The sequence below is a fragment of the Arvicanthis niloticus genome, chromosome X (genome assembly GCF_011762505.2).
Source record: "Arvicanthis niloticus isolate mArvNil1 chromosome X, mArvNil1.pat.X, whole genome shotgun sequence".
Taxonomy (NCBI): Eukaryota; Metazoa; Chordata; class Mammalia; order Rodentia; family Muridae; genus Arvicanthis; species Arvicanthis niloticus.
In genome coordinates this window covers 59,492,748-59,516,263 of record NC_047679.1, presented here as the reverse complement: position 1 = coordinate 59,516,263, position 23,516 = coordinate 59,492,748, and the positions used below count along the sequence as shown (strand labels likewise).

The 23,516-nt window shown below is 35.8% G+C and overlaps 1 protein-coding gene and 1 non-coding gene across 2 annotated transcripts in view; both read left to right on the top strand.

The window, feature by feature from the left end:
* Nucleotides 1–23,281, top strand: part of Cysltr1 (cysteinyl leukotriene receptor 1) — a 28,969-nt gene extending 5,688 nt beyond the window's left edge. The window contains exons 2-3 of the mRNA XM_034485494.2: nucleotides 14,323–14,409; nucleotides 17,676–23,281. Of these exons, the coding sequence (XP_034341385.1) occupies nucleotides 17,702–18,721 (1,020 nt within the window). The 5' untranslated portion in view covers nucleotides 14,323–14,409; nucleotides 17,676–17,701 and the 3' untranslated portion in view covers nucleotides 18,722–23,281. The remainder of the gene's footprint in view (nucleotides 1–14,322; nucleotides 14,410–17,675) is intronic.
* Nucleotides 9,451–9,617, top strand: LOC117695637 (U1 spliceosomal RNA). The gene has a single exon (XR_004604682.1). It is a non-coding gene; the product is annotated as a U1 spliceosomal RNA (small nuclear RNA).
* Nucleotides 23,282–23,516: the final 235 nt, after the last annotated feature.

The window sequence follows — 23,516 nt, the reverse complement described above, 5'->3', positions numbered from 1 at the left end:
TGCTGCCAAGATTCAGGGATGCAAATACTAAGAGGTTAAGAGCATGACTAAGAACTAGCTGTGAGCAATAACCATAGTATTTCATGAGATTCCAAATTGCTGTTTATTAGACAAAATTATTTCTGTCTAGCCATCTAGTTAGTCCTTACAAAATGTTCAAAAGCCTGCAGATTTTCTGTAATATATTTCTATCATGCAATATAGGAGTAGAAGTACCCACCACCACCAACATCACTATCACCACCACCACTGCCACCACCACCACATACCCACACACTTATGCACTCATCATGATCAAGTAGCCTTTCTGTGACTTGTATTTCCCGTCTGGTTAGGTCTTACATATAACTTTGATCTGACTACTCTGTGCAGTGAGACATTCAGTATCTTCAGTTCTGAAATGCCACAGTCTAAGGCTCTTTGGAGCTTCATATTGTCCTGTGTTTTCTTTCCAACTAACCAACAGCAGAGCTGTCTATCTGCTGAACAGAAAAACTTGCTAAAGCAACACCGGAGAGATCTCACCAATGCAGTCTCAGCACACCTGGGAGCTTTCCATAGCAGTGAAAATGCTGCTAAGCATGTCCTTGGAAATATCAAGAGAGAAAGAAGAAACTACTTATAGGAATGGTAGGATAGGCATATCATACACTTGACTGAAGATCTTTTATTACCGCCACAGGGAAGAGGCATGAAATTGTAGGTACAGCTTGACTTTATATAGATAAATCCTTATGAAAGATGGATTATCTTATTCCAAACAATCAATAAGCTCACAACTCAATCAGCATTTTTATTATATGCTTTTATAAATGGAAACATTGGGATAGTGCTTTGGGATCATAGTGCTTAGGAAAACAATAACTGGCTTTTTTTCTCCTGCCTAAGAGAATTTCACTAGAAATACAAGATTCTTACATGTTGAAAATGTATGATATTAAAATATTGATGGCTATATTGTGGTACAGATAATAGGCATAATGTAAGTAAAAAGTGAGAGAAATGAAGGATTAGGCAAACAAAGTCAGTATCACAATGTAAAACCTAAATTCATTCTTGTATGAATAGGAAAAAAAGGACTTTTGTATTTTCATAATGTTTCAGTTTATAAAACATCCATATTTGTTGATCTCCCTATTAATTTATATATCCATCCAACAAAGATTAGTAAGTGGCTGCTCTATCAAAAAATTAACAGAATTCCCGCCCTCTGTGGCCTTACAAGATTAACAACATTTAAGTATATTTCATGTCCCAGCACTAACCTACACTAAAAAAAAGAGGGTACTTGGGACTTGCTCAAACAAATTGGGGCTCCACAGAGCTGCACTCTCACCAAATATATTATCTACATCTGGCCATTACCCAGCAGAAATGGAGGAAGTATCTGTTGGAGGAGACTGAGCCCTGAATCTCAGCCTCCCCCACTTCCCCTTCAACTTTGGCCCTAGCCTAACTACCCATGCCTGATGGCAGCTCTCCAACAGCAGAGGCACAGACCATCATTTACTAGAAAGGTAAAGGAAGTCTTGAGGAAGCATTGAACTCAAAACAATCACAAAACTGCATCCAACTACTGATTTAATCATCATATTTCATCTGTTTTCAATTTAAAAACACCATCAGCAGCCTCACCCAGGCTTGTTATCAAACACATCATTGGGTCTTTGGATTCTTATCAGTCTCGTACATAGTCAAATTTTGAACACATGGTCCTCTGCACCATTTAAATATTTTCAGTAGCCTCTACACTCCTACAGGTACCCACCTTTCATTTCTACTTTACACAATTATTTATTTTCTATACAATGGCACCCACATTCTACCCCCCCCCCCAAATATGATCCTTGACTCTTAGATCAAAGGATCTTAGATAAAGGGGTAGATGCAAACCCACGTTTGGAAGTTAAGTACTCTAACATGAAAAAACACCTAAAACTGTAGTTAGCCCTCTGAAATTGACCACTTGGGAGAAAAAGAAACAAAACCGAATAAAGCACACTCGTTCTCATTACTGGGTTCATTATCTGCCTAAGTAGTCATGTAGACAAGAGTACTCACACAAAAGAATAATTAATGCACAGTGATGGATGATATAGTAGCCTATGTACATATTCATAGAGAACAACTTTAAACTGAACCATGATGTATAAGAAGTGATGTATCAAGTTCCCAGGCTCAGCTCTAGCTGTGTGGAAGTACAAAAGGATATACTGTTCTAGTGTCCTCAAGTAGACAAGGAACAAAGAGATAGGATCCCAAACCAAGGTGATAAAACACAGTCAAGTATTTCAAAATAAGAGTCAGCAGAACTTGATGAAGAACAGGGGTGGGATAATGTCAAATATGGCTTCTAGATTCTATGCACTCACAATCAGAAAGTTGATTGCATAATGAGGAAAAAGAAAAAGCAGAAAAGTCTCTTGAAGAGGCTAACTCAAGAGAGAAGATGATTGAAATTTGTTAAAAGTCAAATGACCCTTGTACAGCAAGTGAATAGACCTTGTGAAATGCAGTACTAAAGTTTAGGTATGTAGTTTGTTAGTGAGAAATTTCTGTCACCCTCATGGAAGTTGATGAATACTTCAAAAGAAGAAAAGCAAAAAAAAAAAACAAAAAACAAACAAACAAACAAAACAGAAGAACTCCAACACTCAGAAAGCTAAGGCAGAATGATTGTAAGTTCAAATCTAGCCTGGGCTACAAAATGAGACCCTGTTTCAGAAACAAAGCAAAAAAAAAAAAAAAACCAGAGAAACAAATGCTGGCATTTTTCAAATTCTGACCACACTGATGACCTCAGTAAGGCATCTGAAAAACAGACCACTGATGATATAAAAAGAAACAATAGAGATGGGTACGGCAGTGTGGGTAGTAGAATTGGTCTGATTGTCAGTAGATTCTGATCCAGTGTATAATAGACAGCTGCCTTTCAGTTTTGGCTTTTGATTTAGTTACTGCTTGCTTGCTTGCTTCCTTGCTTGCTGAAACAGGGTATCACTTGGTACTCTTGGCTCCCTACAACTCTCTACATGGACCTGTCTGCCTCTGCCTCCTGAATGCTAAGGGTGAAAAGCATGTGCCATTATGTTGGACCATGTGTTCTTGACCAAGTCCTTACAACTCTATTTCCAGCCCCAGGCTACAGTTTTGCCACACATTCAAAGACCCCTCAAACTCAAACTAGTAAAGATTCTTGAAGCAACAAAGGGCACATTGTACATGAGTTAATAAGTTTCTTTGAAGGTATGACATAGAACCTTACCAGTCACTGATTGTGTTTCTGTTGCAAATGCAATGTATTATGTTAACCACTCAAGAGAGAACTGGAGAGGTAGAACAAGAAATTAAATGGTTGAAAGAGGAAATAGGAAGATGCAGTCCCCTTCTCCAAGGAATGTGCAATACAGTTGAACTTACTGGCCTCACTTTCAGTTACAGTAAACCATAACTCAGCAGCCACACATAGACATTTTCTTTTTTTCTTTGTCAGTATCCCTTCCTTAGTCTGCATCCTATTATAAGTTTACCACTACCAAATGAACTAACTTTTTCTAGAATGGTATTCAATACCTTTAGCAACTTTCTATTACCTAGTTCCTACATTTCTTCCCAAATTGATTTCTCATTTTAATTCTAATTCTCATAGGCCAGTCACAGATAACCTGCCACCCTATGTAACAGCTCAATCAAATTTACATAACCCCTGAATATGCCAGGCTGTTTCACACCTGTCTCTCATTCATTACACTCTCTTCTCACTGCCTACCCCACCCCTGTTCCCTTTTTCTAGCATATACTAATTATTCATAACGTATTTTTATTATGTTTCATTTTGTTTGTATGGGTTTTGTTTTTCTACATAGGGATTTACTATGTAGCCCAGGTTAGCCAGAAAGTTACTATGTAGCCCAGGTTGGAGTTGAACACACAATCCTCCCACTTCTTCAAGTTTTAGGCTTTTAAGCATGCCCAGTTTATCTGTGTATTTATATATTTCCATTGCAGCAGCTGTAATGACATTGTACATTAACTTGTTAGTATATCTGTGTCCTCCTTCTAGAAGGCAGGAAAATCCTCATGGGGAGGATATATGTACTTCAAAAATATAACAGAAAACACATACACACATTAAATGGCTAATAAAGTATCTTTATATAGCTAGCATATTACCATAGAGTATAGAAAAGTATTGTATGGGGACTATGATGTAAGAGATTGGTTTAAAGATGATTCGAATTACATTTGATATCAATGAGAGCAAAGAATACTTCATATGTGGTAATGTGGCCCAAGCAAAGGAAAGGAAATCAAATAAAGCTAGTCAGGTCATGTTTATAAGCTGTCCATATAAAAAAAAAAAAAAAAAAAAAAAAAAAAAAAAAAAAAAAAAAAAAAAAAAAAAAACAATGGCAAAGTGACTACAAGACTGAAATGCAATCCTTTTGTATTGCTGAATACTTCTCCAAATAGAATTAAGAGTTCATCAGATACCCTTGAGAAGGATAAATAATAAGGCTGGACTGTGCTTTAAGACAGGCTAAACTGAAAAAAAAATTAAAAATAAATAAATAAAAATTAAAAATAAAAAAGACAGGCTAAACTAATGAGAAACAAGAATTTAAAAAAAAACTTGAAATTTCTAATATCCAGTGAATGACATTCTCATAGTATGATACAACAGAAACAAAAGGCACAGTTGAATCTTTGGCATTTATGTAACTCTCTGTGCAACAGTGTGTTCAGTTGTTGTGGCTTGCACATTACCTGACATGGATGTATGCATCAGTGTTTAGTGAAACACTTCAAGGCATCTAAAACCTAGCTGCATGCATGCTGTGCTAAAGGATCTACAGACCATTCTGGTGTCCAGGTTTGACCACTAATTCATTCTGTTACTTCCAATAATACTTATGTCTTTCTGAGTCATAAAGAAAATGGGGTTCCATTAGATGTTCTCTGGATGATCTTCTATCTCTAATCATGAGTATAAACAATTTCATTCCACACATTGTCCTTTGAAAATAGACTCTTCTCTCATAAAATATATTCTGACCATGGTTTTTACCCCCTCCACTTCTCTTACCTCCTCCCACCTCCTTTCTCCCCCAGATCCACTGACCCTCTGTCTTGTTCAGAAAAAAGCAGGCCTCCAAGAGACAACAGCCCAAAATAACAACGCAAGATACAATAAGACAAGGCAAAATTCCCCATATCAAGGATGGATAAAGCAACCCAATATGGGGAAATGAGTCCTGAGAGCAGGCAGAGTCAGAGATTACACATGCTCCTACTGTTCAGAGTCCCACAGAAACATCACACTAACAACCATAAAATATACACAGAGGACCTGATGTAGACAGACCCATGCAGACCCCCTGCTGGCTGCTTCAGTCTCTGTAAGCCCTTTGGAGCCTTGCTTAGTTGGTTCAGGGGGGGTCTTGTTCTTCTGTTGTCCTTCATCCACTCTGACTCCCACAATCATTTTCCTCTTCTCTGGCAAGTTTCCCCAATCTCTGAGGGGGAGGGACTCAATGGAGACTTCCAATTTAGACTCTTTCTCTGCATAATTCCAAACAAACATTTTTAATTGTCAAATATTTATCTTACCATATAAAGTGTTAGGTATTCTTATGACATTTTGGAACAAAGTGTCATGATCCTCCTTCCGCTCCAGCTCCCCAACCCTCCTACTACTCTGATCCCCCACTTGTAGCTTCCCCACTCTGGTGTCTTTTCCTCTTTCAGGAATCTCAAACTATTTTTATAGCCCCTTCCAGTAGCTTCCTCTTTACGGAGTAGCTGAGATTCTTTTCAATATTCTAATATGTATTTCACTTTCATTGACTTGTTTAGTGATCTCATTTAGCTTTTAGACTGTAGGTAAATGTAGCCTTCATCACCTTTCTTTTATATGTTAAAACAGTCATACAATACTTTCAGATCATAGTCTTTGCAGTCCCCTAACTCCTCCCAGATCATTGCCAATCAACGTCATGTTCTTTCTGGGGCTGTGGGGCAGATGAAAAACACCAACACAAATCAGGAAGCTCTGTCATATGCTTGATAGCCCAGTGACATTCCATTGGAAAAAAACTGGTTTCCCCTTTTCTAGCAGGCATCAACTGTAAATAGCTTCTTAGTTAGGATTGTGTGGGATTTTGTGTCCACCTCCCTTTGTCAGAGCTGGGACTTTTTCTGGCTTGAACTTGTGCAGGCCCTGTGCGGGCCTGCACAGAATCTGTTAATTCATTTATGCCTCAGTCCTGCTCTGTTTGGAAGAAGCTGTTCCCTTGGAGTCATCCACCACCTCTGGCTCTTAGAATCTTACAATCTCTTTTGTATAGATCCCTAAGCCTTGATAACAGGGGTTGATAACGACATCCTATTTAGGGCTAGTGTTTCAAAGTCTCTCACCCCCTGTCACTGTCCAATGGTATGTCTTGTTGTTAATTATCATTCATTGAAAGAAGTTTCTCTCATAAAAGTTGAGCAATGCACTGATCTATGGATATAGCAATATGTCATAAGGAATCATTTTATTGCTATGTTCCTTATGACTCATTCTGCGATCATGTCTGGTCTTGGACTCTCATGAAATCCTGAAGCATGACACGACTTGGTTACTCTTTGAGTAGGATTTTATAGCAGAATATGCATTAGGGAAGCAAATTTGATATTATGATAACATTTATAGTCCTTTCAAAAATTGTTACTGAGTGAGATTTACACTGTTGCTATGGGCAATCAGGAGACTCTGCAGTAAGAGAAAGCATGATAAATATGGTGTTAATCACAACTAACTTTGCATTTCTGATTTATGAACAAGTTGACGTTTGAATTCCATACCTACCCACCTTCCACCATTCCCGCTTCCCCCTTTCCCTTTTCCCCTTACCACTGTCTTCTCCTTTTTCCCCTCTGTGTTATTCCTTCCCCTTCCAATTCTCCTTCCTCCAGTCAGCACATTCTTGACTTGTATTTAACAAATTACATAAATATACTTTCTAGCAACCTTACTAACATCACCTATCTCACTTATTAAACTTTTTAAAGTTATTTAGAATTCTAACCCTATTCACCAGCTGATAACATCTGCATAACTCCCATTCTTTTCCTTTGTCAAAGATATAAATAACACAGATAGCTAAGGCTAACCCAGTTGCTGCATGGTATTCCTGAACCCATAAGAACCAGGTATTATCTTCAATTGTGATTCCTGCTACCAACTCAGTGCCAATCAAAAACACCAGCTAAGGGAATAGTGTGTCCCAAGCCCTCAGTTTTACTTGCTAAGAACATTAAAATAGATAAGATATACTCTCCCATATAGATTCAGTTAAACTAGGCACAATGTGTAGATAGACACGTAGGCAGGACATAGGTAGGTATATAGGCATTTAGAAAATATTTTTTAATTAGAACATTATGTAGTTATACTATATTTATATGCTTTGTTATGCAGGAGAGCAGTTTAGACCAAGCTAATTGGTTTGTCTGTATAAAAACTGCTTAACTTATTAATACCTTTTAGCATTTTATACTGTTTAACTTATTAATACTAAATTTTAATTTAATTAATAAATGCTAAAAGGTATTATTATTAATACCTTTTAGCATTTAGTATAAACTTACTTTGAGACTATGTATAAACATCTTTCTAGAATAAAACTAATTTAGAGAGTTAATATCAAACTCTAGCTTTTAAAAATTTAGTTGGATCTCAGTACATTTAGTAAAATTAATTAAGCCAGCATTTTGGAATAACTTAGATAAGCTTCTTTGGGTATTTCATTTTATTCTGTTTATGATTAGACTATAAGCTTTTAGTTGTATAGGCAAAGCCAATTTAGTCCAGTGTATGTTAAGTCAATTTATAACTTTTATGAGCCATAACCACACAGCTAACTTCCAATTCACCCTATCCACTAAGAACAGTTAACTGGTTAAGTGTGCCTGAGAAACATATTATCTGTATTACTGTTTTTGCCACATTTGAGAACATATGGTACAGTTTGTTTCTTCAGAACAACAGTGTCCAATGGAAACAAAGAAGGTCAGCTTTCCTATTGAGTTCTTCTTCAGTGGCATCTTGTGATTATTATTATTGTTGTTGTTGTTGTTATTACCCCATACAGCTTTCCCTCTCTTCTCTCCTTCCAGTCTTTTCTCCCCACCTTCCTTCTGGCCCCCATCTTCCACTCCTCCCTTTCTCCTCAGAAAAGGGGCAGCCTCCCATGGATAGCAATCTGCCTTGGCACATCAAGTTGCAGTAGGACGAGATGCATCTTATTGAGGCTAGGCAAAGCAACCCAGTAGGAGGAAAGTGTCCCAAAGGCAGGCAACAGAGTCAGAGACAGCCCCTGATCTCACTGTTAGGAGTCTCACATGAAGACCAAGCTACACAACTGTTATATACGTGCAGAGGGCCTAGGCCAGTCCCATGCATGCCACCTTGTTGGCGGTTCAGTCTCCATGGGACCCTATGAGGCTCAAATTAGTTGATTCTGTGGGTTTTCTTTTGGTGTCCTAGATCTTTTTGTCTTCTTCATTGCTTCCTCCCCCTCTTCTGGATGATTCCCCAAGCATCACTTAATGTGACTTTTTTCTTTCTTTTTTAAAATTATTTTTTAATATCTCAAAACAGTTGCCGGTTCTCCTGTCTCCTACCCTCCCAGGCTCTCTCTCCATCTCTCCTCTGTGCTCCCCACCCCCATCCAATCCTCCATTTCTATTCAAAAATGGCAGACCATCCATGGATATTAGCCAAACATGGCACATCAAGTTTCAGCAGCACCTTTCAACACTATGCAAACCTGCCTTCACCTTGGAACCTTAAACTATATTTTCAGGTCTTGCTATCATTTGGGCTTCTTTGTCATCATTTCGAGTGTTTATTTTTAATTACTATACAAGGTATCAGATCTCATTAAGACATTTTTGAGCAAAGTGCATTTTAGTGATTCTCCTTCACCTAGTTTCCCTCACCACTCCTTTGCTAATCTGAACCCCTCCTTCTATCTTTTTTCAAGTCTCTTTTCTTCTTTGATGTTCCATGTGTCCTTTCATTGATCCCTCATGCTTTCTCATCATCTATTTTTGTTCTTTCTTGATCTCCTTCCTAGTTTCTTAGACTTTATCCAACTTAAACTCGTTTACACAGAAACACACACACACACACACACACGCACATCCTTGCCTTTAGTTTTGTTATCTTATTTTCACATAAGTAACAACAGTATATCGGATATCAGAAAGATTAAGCAACTTGCCCAAGATCACACAGCTAAGTATAGGTGCAACTATGATCAAAACTGTCCTCATTCATTCAAAGACTACTGCAGTTTTGCCTCTGTCTATATTTTTCTTACCTACTTTGAAAATTAAGATTTGTTTTCTACTTTCCTGAAAAAAAGTAGTGATTTGCTTTATCTATAAGAAGCAGTCTTTATACTTAACTGACAAGGAAGATACAATAATTGAGAAGGTGGTCTTCCCAGGGCTAGACTCACCCACCCATTGCCCTCCAGATGTGCTGACTTCTGTGATTTCTCCATGTGGGAAACTTGACTGCATAATTTGTGGTAGTGGGGGGACTGGGTTGGCACTACTCCCAGTTTTTTAAAAAAGAGAGCTCTTCCTTTATAAAACAAAGAACTTTTTTATAAATAATAATATAGGATATAAGTCTCCATTGACAAAAGACAGTATATTCATAAAACAGAGTAAAATCCATCTTTAGAAGAGAAGAAACTTTTAATGGCATGGATATCTACTGACAACATTATGCTAAGTGAAATAAGCTAATCACAGAAAGACAAATACTACATCATTCCATACATGAATTACCTAAAACAGTCACATTATCAGAATAAAGGAGTAAAAGATGAGGGAATAGGAGAATAGAATACAAGAATTCACCAGTTAACAAAAGTGTCAATCAAGCAAGATGAATACACTACATGGCCAGGTTTTTTTTAAAAACACAAACCCATGTATTTTGATAGTATTAATTTCATCAAAATAGTTTTGATTTATTATAGGAAATATATTCAAAGGTAGGTAGTCAGATACAACTAGCAACCAGCAGAGATGCAGGAGCAAGAGAGAAGAAGAGAGAGCAAATTTGTTTCATTCCAGGCATTTGAACTCAAAAGTTATCTAAATCAAATGACCTAATTTTGCACTTTGGCTCCCAGAAGACTAAGAAATGTTCCAGAAACACACAGGAAATAACAGTTGTCCTAAGTGAAATTTGGTATCTTTACATCACTGACTCCACTTAGTTTAAATAAAACAAAATTTTAAAAAAAGAACCTTTCTACTTGGGAGGAAAAAGACTAATTTATTTAGGTTATTAAAGGCACAGAAACAAATATTGTCCACATTAAGGAAAAGACACTTTTTCCCAGCAATACAAGATTCTTTCTTATAAACTTTGCACAGCAGATTTCAGGCATCCACTAAGACCTGGGCAGCTAAATGACTGGTTATGGAGCACTGGAGTCACATAATTAAGCAAGATGGACACTTGATACAGGAAATGATAAAAAGGAACAAAGGACAGTAACTTCAAAGTTTAATAAACTCCATAGCTAGTTCTTTCTCCTTGCCTCAATATTCCCAAATGTGAAGCTGGGCTACCAATGACATTACTTTACAGCAGTATCTTCAAGTTTATACAGTGAGTATATGTAACTGCATAGTATATTTTAGAAATTTAATTGTATAGAGATACACAACCTCTCTATGTGTATAAGCTATTAAAGCTATTTTCATATGAAAATATGTACTGTCAGAAGCACATATTAACATCTTAACAGGGGTAAGAGCATACAGGAGGCTCTGTGAGCCCTGGCAAGTAGAGCAACTTCTAATCATAATAATTATCACTTGGTTTAGAAAACAGAATCAGATCTATAAGTGCTGCCTTTATAAGGCCTGGCCAAGCCTATTAAATTCTAAACACAGTCAAGATTGCAGGCAATTTATGTCTGCGTTTGTCACTGCAGCTATAAATCACTTATATTACATGCTCTTGAGGAAAATATAGCCCTGATCATTACAGATTTATTGAATGATAAATTAAAAGGGACTTTAAAGGTCATAAAATCTAACCCTATTGTATTATGAATAAGTGGAAGTTTGACAGAAAGGAAGTGATTTTCCAAAAATCACTTAATTAATCACCCACTGCAGCCTGAGGTATGAACCAAGTCTGCTGGCATCTAGCCCTTTAAATTTCCAATCATGGTCTTTCTCCATACAAGAATTCTCTCTCATCTTAAAAACACATAATAAAATGATACAGAAAGGTAGACTCAAATCAACCAATATTTAAAGTACACATATACTATGTCCAGCAGAAAATATAAAATTAAAAAAATGCTCTGGTTTTGCTAGTGGAATTCAAGCAAGAATAATAAGGAACACTATATTGAGTGATCACAGATGACTATGACAAAGCAATAAATAAAAATCAAGAAAGGTACAAACAACATATCCCATCATACCCACATCAAAGGTGAAAAAATATTAAATTGAGTTAATATGGTCAAGAATGACCTTTTGTTTTACTAAAAAAACAAAACATCACCAATACCATTTTGTTTAGGAGATACCAGCCTGGGGACTACTTAGGTCAAAATAATACATAACTAATACATACACACATACATACATACATCTACAAAGCATAAGTACATAAGTTGGGGCCTATGTGTTCTTATGCTATGTCTCAGTTCTCTTATTTACTTTGTTAAATTAGTCTTTTATTTGCTTTTAATATATTCAAAGTGTAACAAGCAAATACCCTTTTCCTTATAAAAAAATATCCTTCATAAGAATAAGTGCTCCCACATATATAGCAGAGGACTGCCTGGTCTGGCCTCAGTGACAGAAGACACACCTAACCTTCAAGAGACTTGAGGCCCCAGGGAATGAGGATTGGGGAGGTCTGGCTGGGTGTGGGGGAGCATTCTCTTGGAGACTGGGGACTGGGAAGAAGGAATGGGATAAGGAGTTGTCAGAGGGCAGACCCAGAGGGAGATAATGACTGGACTGTAAAAAAAAAAAAAAAAAAAAAAAAAAAAAAAAAAAAAAAAAAAAAAAAAAAAAAAAAAAAAAGAGTTTAAAGATAATTTAAAAAAAAGAAGAAGGGCCCTATAAATTTTACTAACCAAACTTGTGCTAAGTAAAAGAATTAAGTTATTTGAATCCAAATTATATATCCAGGGCTAAGAATTACAGCTCAGTGGGTAAGAACACTTACTATACAAGCATTAAAACCCTTGTTCAAATCCCTGCACCCATGTAGAAACCCAGGCATGGTCACAAACACCTATAACCCCAGCACTGGGGTTATGCTTGCTGGCCAGTCAAATCAGTTGGAAAGGACATCTCCACATTCAGTGAGAGACTGTGTCTTAAGGGAATAAAGAAGAGTGATAAAACAAGACGCCTGGTATCCCCCTCTGGTCCCCATGCATCAGTACACACAGCATATATATCTAGAAACACACACAGACACATACACACATACACATATATACACACATACAGAGAGAGAGAGAGAGAGAGCGAGAGAGAGAGAGAGAGAGAGAGAGAGAGAGAGAGAGAGAGAGACTGCTGATTGGTTGCTGACATTGGTAAGAGCCTGGATTCAATAGCTAGTACACACGCATACACATAAAATTACATGATGATGCTTTTACTTCATCACCTTTCCTGCACACAGTTAAAAATGACAAAATCTAATACTGGCCAAAACCTGCTTTCAGAAACAAGAGTCTGCAAGTAAACTGAAAGAGAAAGGGGCAAGATATGGCAAGCACCCAACACCTGCTATAAGTAAACAAAGAATTCAAAAGGAACTGGGGTTGCCTTACAATTGCTAACTTGAAGAAGAATTAAAAACTACACTATTTCCCAGACAATGTGACACTTGCTTGCGCATGTTAGGCTACAAAATGAAAATGAATAACCTCTTAGCATGCTAAATTTGTAAGATCACAGTTCTCATATTTTAGAAATTCATAAGCTTCCTTTCTTGCAGTGGTCTAGGGAGAAATGCCAGTGTTGTTTAAACAAAGATCTATGGCAGGGTTTAATTTTTTTCTAGATTAGATAAGTAAAATTTAATTTTATGATCAGAAATAGCTTATACATTTAACATTCATTTAGTATATCTATATCAGTGTGTTAAGACATGGGAAAACAAATAAGAAAAATGTTACTTCTTGAATAACAAAATTTAAGAGCCAACTCTGAGTAATTCTCCACCAGCATTCAACACTTGACACAGACTATATAGCAGGTTCCAAGGATCCACTACTTACCTGGAGAAAGGAAGACAATGGAAGAGGGAGAAGAACACAGAGATGCTCTGAAAAATGGTTATCTAAGTTATGGAGTGGACACATTTTATATCTTAGAATTCCCTTTATTTTCTTTTTGATTTCCCTCTTTTTTGTTAGTAGACTTCCTTTGGAAAGTTCCAGCCTGCTTCTACTTTATAAAAATAAACTGGAGAAAGGTGTTTATTTTATTAGCTCTGGGACCACACATAAAGAAAAAGCGGCCAGCCTCTGGGGAATCTTGCTGGCAGACAAGAGTGAGGGTCGCCATAACACAACAAAAATTGAGAGGTGTCAGGTTGCTACTGCCTCGGGAAAACCTTTCTTTATTCATTTCTGACATATTTGTTTTATCTGTTTGAGTCTCAACAGCAATTTTGTTGAAAGGATATACAACCCTTAAAGTTTAAGTATCTAAGATTCTAAAACTATTGCTCTCCAGAAGTATATATGTGAAACTAGTGACCAAAACCAACAAGTACTATTTATGAGTCTGGGGATCTAGTTGAAGTTCTGTTAAGTCATTCTTCTTTCAAAGAACCCTGTGCCCTAAGCCACTTCAGAAAAGTTTGTTTAATATTCTAACCCCTATTCCTAGCAAACTAAGTCCTTGGATGAGAATTTCCAAATCATGCCCTGTTTGATTTATAGTTAAATCTTTGTGAGAGAAAATGAGATTTCATATAAAGAAACATTTTATGTTATCTTTAGGTGTAAAGGCTGAATATATACAACATCTGCGACCACTCATGGTCTGTATTCCAAGTCTCCCTCCCCTTGGGAATGTAAAAAAGAATAAAGGGAAAACAAGGAGCCATGGAAGCCAATGGCCAGCCCTAAATCTGTCAGTATAGCTTTGATGTCCCATCACACTCTGGATCTGTATTTAAGGCTGCTAAATTCCCATGACCCTTCCAGATTGCTTCTGAGGGTCACTAACTCCTTTTTTTTAATCTTATGATTTCAGCTTGAGCATACTCTGCCACTACAACGTAAGAACAGTGGCCACAGTAAGAAGGAAAGTTTGTGAAGGGTGCCGTGGTGCCAGAAAGAGGTATGACTCCCATTTCAAAACCCAGTTTGTTTAATTTGCAATTTTCTTAATGAAGTAACATTCCTCATCATTTGTACTGAAATAAAGTCGACACCATTTGTGTTTACTGCTTCCGCTCATTAATCAATTCATGATTCATTTACTTTGTGCTAAGGTGGCTTTTACTAGACTTATCACAACCTCCTCAAACATTTGAGTTATTACTCCTCAGCACCCACTTCCTTTTCCAACTGAGAGCTGTTTGAAGGCAGGACTGAGTTGTTAAGAAATCATAGGCTTGCAAAGGAGTTAACTCTCTGTACCCATCCCCTAGGAGTCAAATCATTAAGAAAATCATAGTAAATTATGCAAAATCTAATTAAATGCTGCTTAGACACTTTATATCATTATATGTGGAATGGCTACTTTACATTAAATGATCTCTACCCCTTTAGAATCTAGCCCTTGTTAAAAATTTTTACAATCTTCTTTTTATGCCTTAATATAAATAATTGATTTGATTTGTGTGTAAATATTCAAACCTAAATACTGCATTTTGTAAGAATGTTTATTCTGTTTCAAAGAGTTCTGCTAATTAATGGAATTAGATGGCTTTCCCTTCCTTATGTACTTTTCTTTGTTGTTTATCAGCTCTATTTGGCATCTTTTGTTCAAGAAGCTGAGAATTTCAAACTTATTTGTAACATGTAATAGACAGACAAATAATCTATGTATAAATGGCATGAGTATTTTTAACCCTTGCAATTAAGCTTTATAATTTAGTACCTTTCTACTTTAAGAAGCAACTTTTGTCTACATCAACATCTTTAGTCTCTGAGGTTGAAAAGACTTTGAATTATAGTGCAATAAGATGGTCACTCTAAATGGTTTTAAATGGATAATTATACTTTCAAATGATAAATGGTTTCTATCACTCCAATTAACACTGAGAATTTATGGCCAAAGAAGATGAGTTCTGTTCCTGTGCAAGGTGCTGTAAAGGTTATTTATCAACCAGAGAGTCTGGAAGGAAAGATAACACATCACTTATGTGCAAGACAGATTGAAAACTCTCTAGGAGTTCTACAAGGATACAAATTTCTTTGAATGTAGAATAAGAGAAGGCATGGTCAAAAAGGTGTAATTTAGTTTGAACAATAAAATAGGAAGAATATGAAGTTATGGATGTGGTTTTGATTTTGTCTACGTATAGTTTTTGAGCCAAGGTCTCCCTGTATAGCCTAGGCTGATCTCAAATTCACCAGCTTCCTTCTTTGGCTTCTCAAGGGTTGAGATTGCAGAAATGTACCTCCAAAATGGGTTTGATAAGGAGCTGCTGACTAGCTTTATAGTGTCAGACATTCCACGGTGTATGTCTATATCAAATCATTTTATGAAATAATTAGTAATCATTTCATGGTGACCATATAAGATCATGTTGTATATCATAATATAGAGACAGATTTAAAACATGCTACATTTATTTCTCAAATATTGTGAGTAAAACTAAAAAGGGGAAAGTTATACCAAAAATCTCAATAGCACCATCTAGTGCCTCATAACATAAAATGGCAGTTTGAAGAAAATACCTAAAACAATATTAACAAAAAGAGTAGATTAATTTGGGAACATTTCCCTTCCTTTAGCTGAATTCAGAGAACCAAAAGAAAAAGAAACCCAGCACACAAATTGAAAACAAATGCAGCTATCAGGAATGGTGGGCTGGGTTTTCTCTATAGCTTTAGAATTATTCCTCATCATTTCTTAAAATCTTATATTAAAAGTTCTTTGGAGGAATGGAATTTTAAATGCTAGAAAAATATAAATAGGTGGAACAAGATGATGAAAGAGGCATCATGTTGAGTGGATGAATGTGTTCTTGGTTAGAAACCTGGCCCACTCTATCCCACCTGCAACAACTACCAGAGATGTCTTTCTTCATATACCCACTATGTAGACAAGATTCATCCTTAGCTCTTTAATATAATGTCATTTTTTCACACACCTTGTTTACTAGAAATCAAGAGCCATATAAAAGTCAACAAATCACTACAAGACTCTGTACTGGATTGCTTCCACTTTAATAAGTAACTAAATGGATCTGAAGAGCACTGCAGAAATAACTATTATTTGTGCTATCTTATCCCTGGCTGTTTCTAATCAGAGGTTATTAACTTCCCAGAAGAACTTGAACAGACCAAGTAACAAGCTTTTGCTATGAAAGAACTAACTAACTGTATATGCCTAAACTCAAAGCCGTGAGTAACAAATTTGAGAAAAGAACAGGAAGGAACAGCCAGCAATTTCCCCACCCAACAAGTATGTTTCAACTAACTGTACCACATCTTCCCTCAAAGCCTTAAATTATGGTACATATTTTTAAACTGTAAATTTAACCTCTTTGGAACTTTTTCTTTCATCATTATTATAACTATGTGGCCACTAGGTTTCTCCTGCTGTGGTGTTCTATGGATCTAAATAGAGCTTAATTTCAGATGAAGAATCTCTCCCACAGGAGTGAGTTTCACCAACATAAATTAGATCATTTTTCCTAAGTATGACCTCCATCCAGAAGATGGTAACTAGAAGTTCTCTTTCAGGGGAAAGCAAGTATTTTGTGCAGATTTTAGTCTCTAGTGGAACTTAAAGCTCTTATAAGCAATACGTTGATAATTAGATGCTGACAATGAAGATGATGAACACGGAGAAGATGATAATAGATACATACACAGTCATATATGTAAAACTGATATATTTAAAGTTGTCTTGTAAGTGAAAAATCATAAATTCATTTGAAGTGAAAATTTAGAGCAGTCCAATATACAATATAAGGGGAATATTTTATCTAGGCTTGGGGGTTAACAAGAAGTCTACCAGGCAAACATAGATGACAAAGGGGTAGAAAACATTTTTTGCATGTCCGGAGGACCCAAACCTTCCTCCTGGGGGCAAAGTTCAACTGACTCTCTCCTCATAACCTGACAACAATTGCTTCCAGCTGTGGTGGATTGCATGCGCGCAGCACTAATTGGACTCAGTGGATTATTTCTTAAACGGAGAAGGGGGGCATAAAGTTGAGAGGAAGCTATGCTGGGAGGGGCTTGGAGGGCAAAGTGGATGCTGGACATGGTCAAAACACATTATATATAAGTATGAAATTTTCAAAGAATAATAAAAATCTATTAATATTTAGTTGCACAGAAAATTATAGTGACACCATGAAATAAAACATTGACATGCACTACAAAGATCTAGTTTAATTAACAAGATCATTTTATATGTTGTAGGCACCAAGCAGACATTCCAGGAGAACATGGATGGAGCTGAAAATCTGACGGCATCTGACAGTAATAATACATGTCATGACACAATTGATGAATTCCGAAATCAAGTGTACTCGACTATGTACTCTATGATCTCTGTTGTGGGTTTCTTTGGCAATAGTTTTGTGCTCTATGTCCTCATAAAAACATACCATGAGAAATCGGCCTTCCAAGTATACATGATTAATCTAGCCATAGCAGATCTACTCTGTGTATGTACATTGCCTCTCCGTGTGGTCTACTATGTTCACAAAGGCAAATGGCTCTTTGGTGACTTTTTGTGCCGCCTCACCACCTATGCCTTGTATGTTAATCTCTATTGTAGCATCTTCTTTATGACAGCTATGAGCTTTTTCCGGTGTGTTGCAATTGTTTTTCCAGTCCAGAACATTAATCTGGTTACACAGAAAAAAGCCAGGTTTGTGTGTATTGGAATTTGGATTTTTGTGATTTTGACAAGTTCTCCATTTTTAATGTACAAATCTTACCGAGATGAGAAAAACAATACTAAATGCTTTGAGCCTCCACAGGACAATCAAGCTAAAAAATACGTTTTGGTCTTGCATTATATATCATTATTCTTTGGTTTCATCATCCCTTTTGTCACCATAATTGTCTGCTACACAATGATCATTCTAACCTTACTAAAAAATACAATGAAGAAAAACCTGCCAAGTCGTAGGAAGGCTATAGGAATGATCATAGTTGTGACAGCTGCCTTTTTAGTCAGCTTCATGCCATATCATATTCAACGAACTATCCACCTTCATTTTTTACACAGTGAATCTAAACCCTGTGACTCTGTCCTTAGGATGCAGAAGTCAGTGGTCATAACCTTATCTCTAGCTGCATCAAATTGTTGCTTTGATCCTCTGCTATATTTCTTTTCAGGTGGAAACTTTAGAAGAAGGCTGTCTACGTTTAGAAAGCATTCTTTATCCAGTATGACTTACATACCCAAGAAGAAAGCTTCCTTGCCAGAAAAAGGAGAAGAAATATGTAAAGAATAATTCAAACCCATCTCCAGTGCAGAACAATGGAAAAGAAATTCCCTAACAAGTATTTTTCAAACTCACAATTTTAAAATAGTTTCCCATTAATAGTTTACAAATAATCATATCTATCTCATTTATAAATAATATTATTTGATATTGTAAGTGTTCAAAATTCAGTTTATAACTGCGAACTAATCCAAAGATTATTTTTGACGACTCACCAGAAAGTGGAGAATGTTTGTGGTTATGAACTATAAAACTGAGTATGACATGAAGAATATAAAAAGGGTTACAAAAGCTATGTACTAGACTTTGGATTCCAGCTTTTAAATATAGCTTTAAAATTAGCAAATAGTCATCAGTCACTCTAACATATCCCTTTGCATGCATGCCATCAGATGAGACCTGGAGATGACCTAGGACCTACAGAAATGTACGGTCAGCCGTTTCCTTTGTAGAACTGACTAGCTAGGTAAAGTAGTGCCCTGTCTTCCAGAAGAGAATGTTCAAGTGCTAGAACAGACCAATATTCAGCCAAATAGCTCCACAGGCTGCATGAAATTTACAATCTGGAAAATAAGAGAGATAAATCTGATCAAAGGCTAGTTTGTCTCTAATTCTTTTCTGCCTTTGACTAAAGCCCCCCCCCCCAAGAATGATGTTCTTCTTGCTCACTGCAGTTCGATCTCAATTCGACATATAATCCTTCCTTAATAAGTAAGGCAACCGGCATTCCCATATATGAGCAGAAGCAGTCAAAATTCATCAGAAGTAAAGGAAATACGTCCACTTTTCTACATGAGTTTTGTTGGAATCAAAATTTACTACTATCACATACCATAAAAAATTTTGAATATCCATGTCATTAATTCTTTAATAAGTATATGCATTTATGTATATGTATATAAATATGTGTAATCTATCTTGTTCTATTATATGCATTTATAGTTATGAAGTTTAGTGTTGTTTTATACTTTTTGTTTTTTATTAGCATGTTGAAAGTAATATTTGTTTACAGTGATTTTTATATTATAGTAGAAGCTTTGTTCTTAAAACAAACCATTGGAAACAGCTTGGTTGTGACTAAAATATGATATTCATTGGCAAAGATTTACTGAAGGTCACTTTGTTCCTGACTCTAAGTTTCAAAAGTCACATTAACCAAGAAGAAATAAATGATCATAGAGATGGAAAAAGGACAAACCATGAATGGAGTTTTGTCTGCATCTACCACGTATAAACATTGTCTATGTCACTTCTGCTGCACTCCTTGGGAAATTTTGTTTAAAGCATAATGAAGACAGGACTCTGAGGATCAAAACTAAGTGGAACTCATTGATTTCTGTTGAACATGTCTGAAAATTGGCAGTGCCTGTATTACTCTTGTTTCCTCTTGCTTGAGACAAATATCAAACATATATGTCATAAGTCATCAGGTCTCATTTTCTACATTTCTGCTTTGTGATAGAAGTGCATGAGACTAGAAACCAAGATGCCTGCATGCTAACCTGGTCTCTTTTAACTTTGAACAAAGTTAACATACCTTTGAGAGAATCTAGTAAGTCTAAAACCTTAACTTTCTCAGCTATAAGATGAGAATGATACTTGTTTTGCTTTCTTATGGACATTTGCAGGATTCAAATGTCGTTAGATATACTAAAATTGTATCCTGAAAATATATAGTAAGATGCCATTTTATAGCGGAGTTGTTAAATATGCTAATTCATATTTATTGTATTCATTTTTAACTTTGAAAGAATTTGAACAAAACATTGCCACAGCTAAATTCTAGTGCATATAATCATGTTGCTCATTTATTTCTACATCCAAACTTTTGTCTGTATTTGCAGTTTCACTCACATATGTGTCCACATGTACCATATAGATATGCCGCAAAACTTCAGTCATCTGCAAACTCACAATGAATGTATTGTTCTTTCTTGAATTATGTCTTTATAGCCTATACCATACAACTTACTTCTTACTACTTTTTCTAGTTTCTCTATGTGTATTACTATTTTCTCCTAAAGGGAAGTGTTCTGTGTAAAATTATTAATTCCTTGAGGTTACAAATTACATCTCTACATGGAAGAATATAACATTTAATTTATATATATATATATATATAATTTTAAAAGCTTTTTAAATGTTTTAAATGTTTTAGCTGTGTCAATTCATAAATACAAATACCCTGCAGAGTACGTACCATTACCATCCTCATTTTGCCAGCAAGCTTCAGAAGCAAGATTGAACTCCACGTATTCTGTTGCCAGAATCTACATTCTTAATTTGCTAGGTATCAGTGCCATCATCTTCAAATACAAAGCTTCAGGTATACATGATGAATAGGTCCTAGAGATTTACTATACAAAATTATGCCTTCCATTATCATTGTGCCTTTATTTTTTAATAGGACAGATATGTTATGTTCTTACCACAAGCAGATGAGAGATACTTGATTGACAAATGAGAGAGAGAGAGGGGGGGGGAGAGAGAAAGAAATTAGATGGATTGATGACACATTAAAATGTGTGTTTTTTAAAGAAATTTTATTTTATGTTTTACTTATATGTGTGTATCTCCATGAATTTTTATTTTTTATTTATTCTCTCATATATTACATCCTAACTCCAGTTTCCTCTCCCTCCCCTCCTCCCAGTTCACCCCCTCCCCATCTGCCCTCTCCCTCAGAGCCACTCCTCTTACACTTCCCTTCAGAAAAGAGCAGGTCTCCCATGGATCTCAACTAAACATACCACGACAAGTTACAATAAGACTTGGCACAAACACTCACATCAACCCAGTAAGATAAAAAGTGTCCCAAGAACAGGTAAAAGAGTCAGAAACATCTCCACTCCCACATTAGGAGTCCCACAAAAAGACCAAGATACACAACCATAATGTATTTTGCAGACCACCTAGCTCAGACCCATGTAGACTCCAGAATTTCTGCTTCAGGCTCCCTGATGGCCATTTCAGTGTTTGTGAGCCCCTATGTGCCCTACTTTGTTGATTCTGTGGACCATGTTCTCCTGGTGTATGATGAGCATTACACACACCCATGATTTAGTCCAAAGAACGCTGTAAAAGTCACTTAGAATACTGAAATTAGAAGGAGCTTCATATTTGCAATTCCTAGTAGCAAAATAATAATAATCTATAACATTAACACTCTACAGTCTTCACACATATCCCTTTGGTCACAAGCAGACTTTTCAAATCTCATCAGCTAGCCAGACTATACACTTAACTTTTTATTTCATTCAGCAAGTATTGCTTGTGTATCCTTAAAATGCATTTCTGACCTCAAGCAAATGTTCTATATGTTAAGTTTCAAAATAAACATAATTATGTGTATTCTTCTTAGACTGTAAACTGGCATTTTTGGTTATAAAGTCTCCTGAGTTTGCAGAAAAGTAAATATGCAAATACAATTTTAATTGGCCTTTTTAAGATAATCAAATATATCTTTTAAGTACTTCATCTTACTAAAACATTAGTGATTCCAACTATGGAAAATATAAAACTTTGAAAGGTGAAATTGGTATCACAGTGATATAAACTTAAGGGATACATTTTAGTAAGGATCATCATACTAGAAGGTAGGAAAATAATTTATTCTATTCTACTTTATGTGTATAACCTGGGTTAGATTATCTTTGCACAATACAAAGATAGAATGTTGTTCTTTGATTCATTCCAAAGCCCTCTGTTAGTCTAAAAGAAAATACAAATCATTTCTTGGCCTTTTGTCTAAGATCAAGAGTAAAATCAAAAGACAATTTCTAATCCTCATTTGTTAATTGTTTCACTTTTCTCTACATTATATAATTTCTTCCATCATCACCACTCCACTAACTCATAAGAATATATTTTTATCATAAATAATGAGGGTATTACCTAAATTTTGATTAAACATATTTATATGTAAAATACCTTCTCAAGATACATTTAAGGAGGAAGAGGATTCAGGCTCTCACCTCTAACTAAGAAGCTATCTGAAAGTGAAACCTACTGGCAAAAACAAAAACAAACCCCAAATTTTTCCAATGGAGTCTCACTTGATATATTAACACCTACTCCTTACATCCAAGAGTAGTTAGTTGGTCAACACAAAACAAGCTAAAGGGCATTTTTTACAGACTTTTTGTCTCATTTTGCTTTGTTTGAGTGTGTTTTGTTGAATAGATCATTTGCATGTTTATTTTGATTTCAGGTTTTGGTTGTTTTCATTTGTTTCAATTTGATTTAGGGGAAGTTATGTGTGTGAGAATGTGTTTCTTGGGTTTGTTTGTTTGCTTTTGTGTTTGGGTACTTTTAAAAAGAGAAAACTATAAAGTTGGTTGGGAAGAGAAGTGGGAAGGATCTGGAAGAAACTGGGAGGGGGGAACATGATCAAAATACATTGAATTAAATTTTTAATAATAATTTAAAATTTTAAATTTGTATTCCAAACACCTGACCTTTATAGTTTATCCTGATAGCCATTCAGTTTATCTAGGAAATCCATTGCATGATACTGGTGCTGTCCTGGAAATGTAATATTTAATAAAGCCTAATTGTCTTGATAGGAAACTGTCCTTTAATGCTGCAATTTATACTGTTGATATTGAGTGGTAAATATTACTGTCTGTTATTATTTAGTTATTACTACAGGGAAACAAAACTTGCCACACTTGTTCCTAAACACAAATGACTACTTGGGTTTAATGTTTTTGTTTTTATCTTAACTTAAAGATTAATGATCTCAAAAACATAGGCAGACATAAATATTAAATGTTGAAAAATACTATTAAATATTGATAGAAAT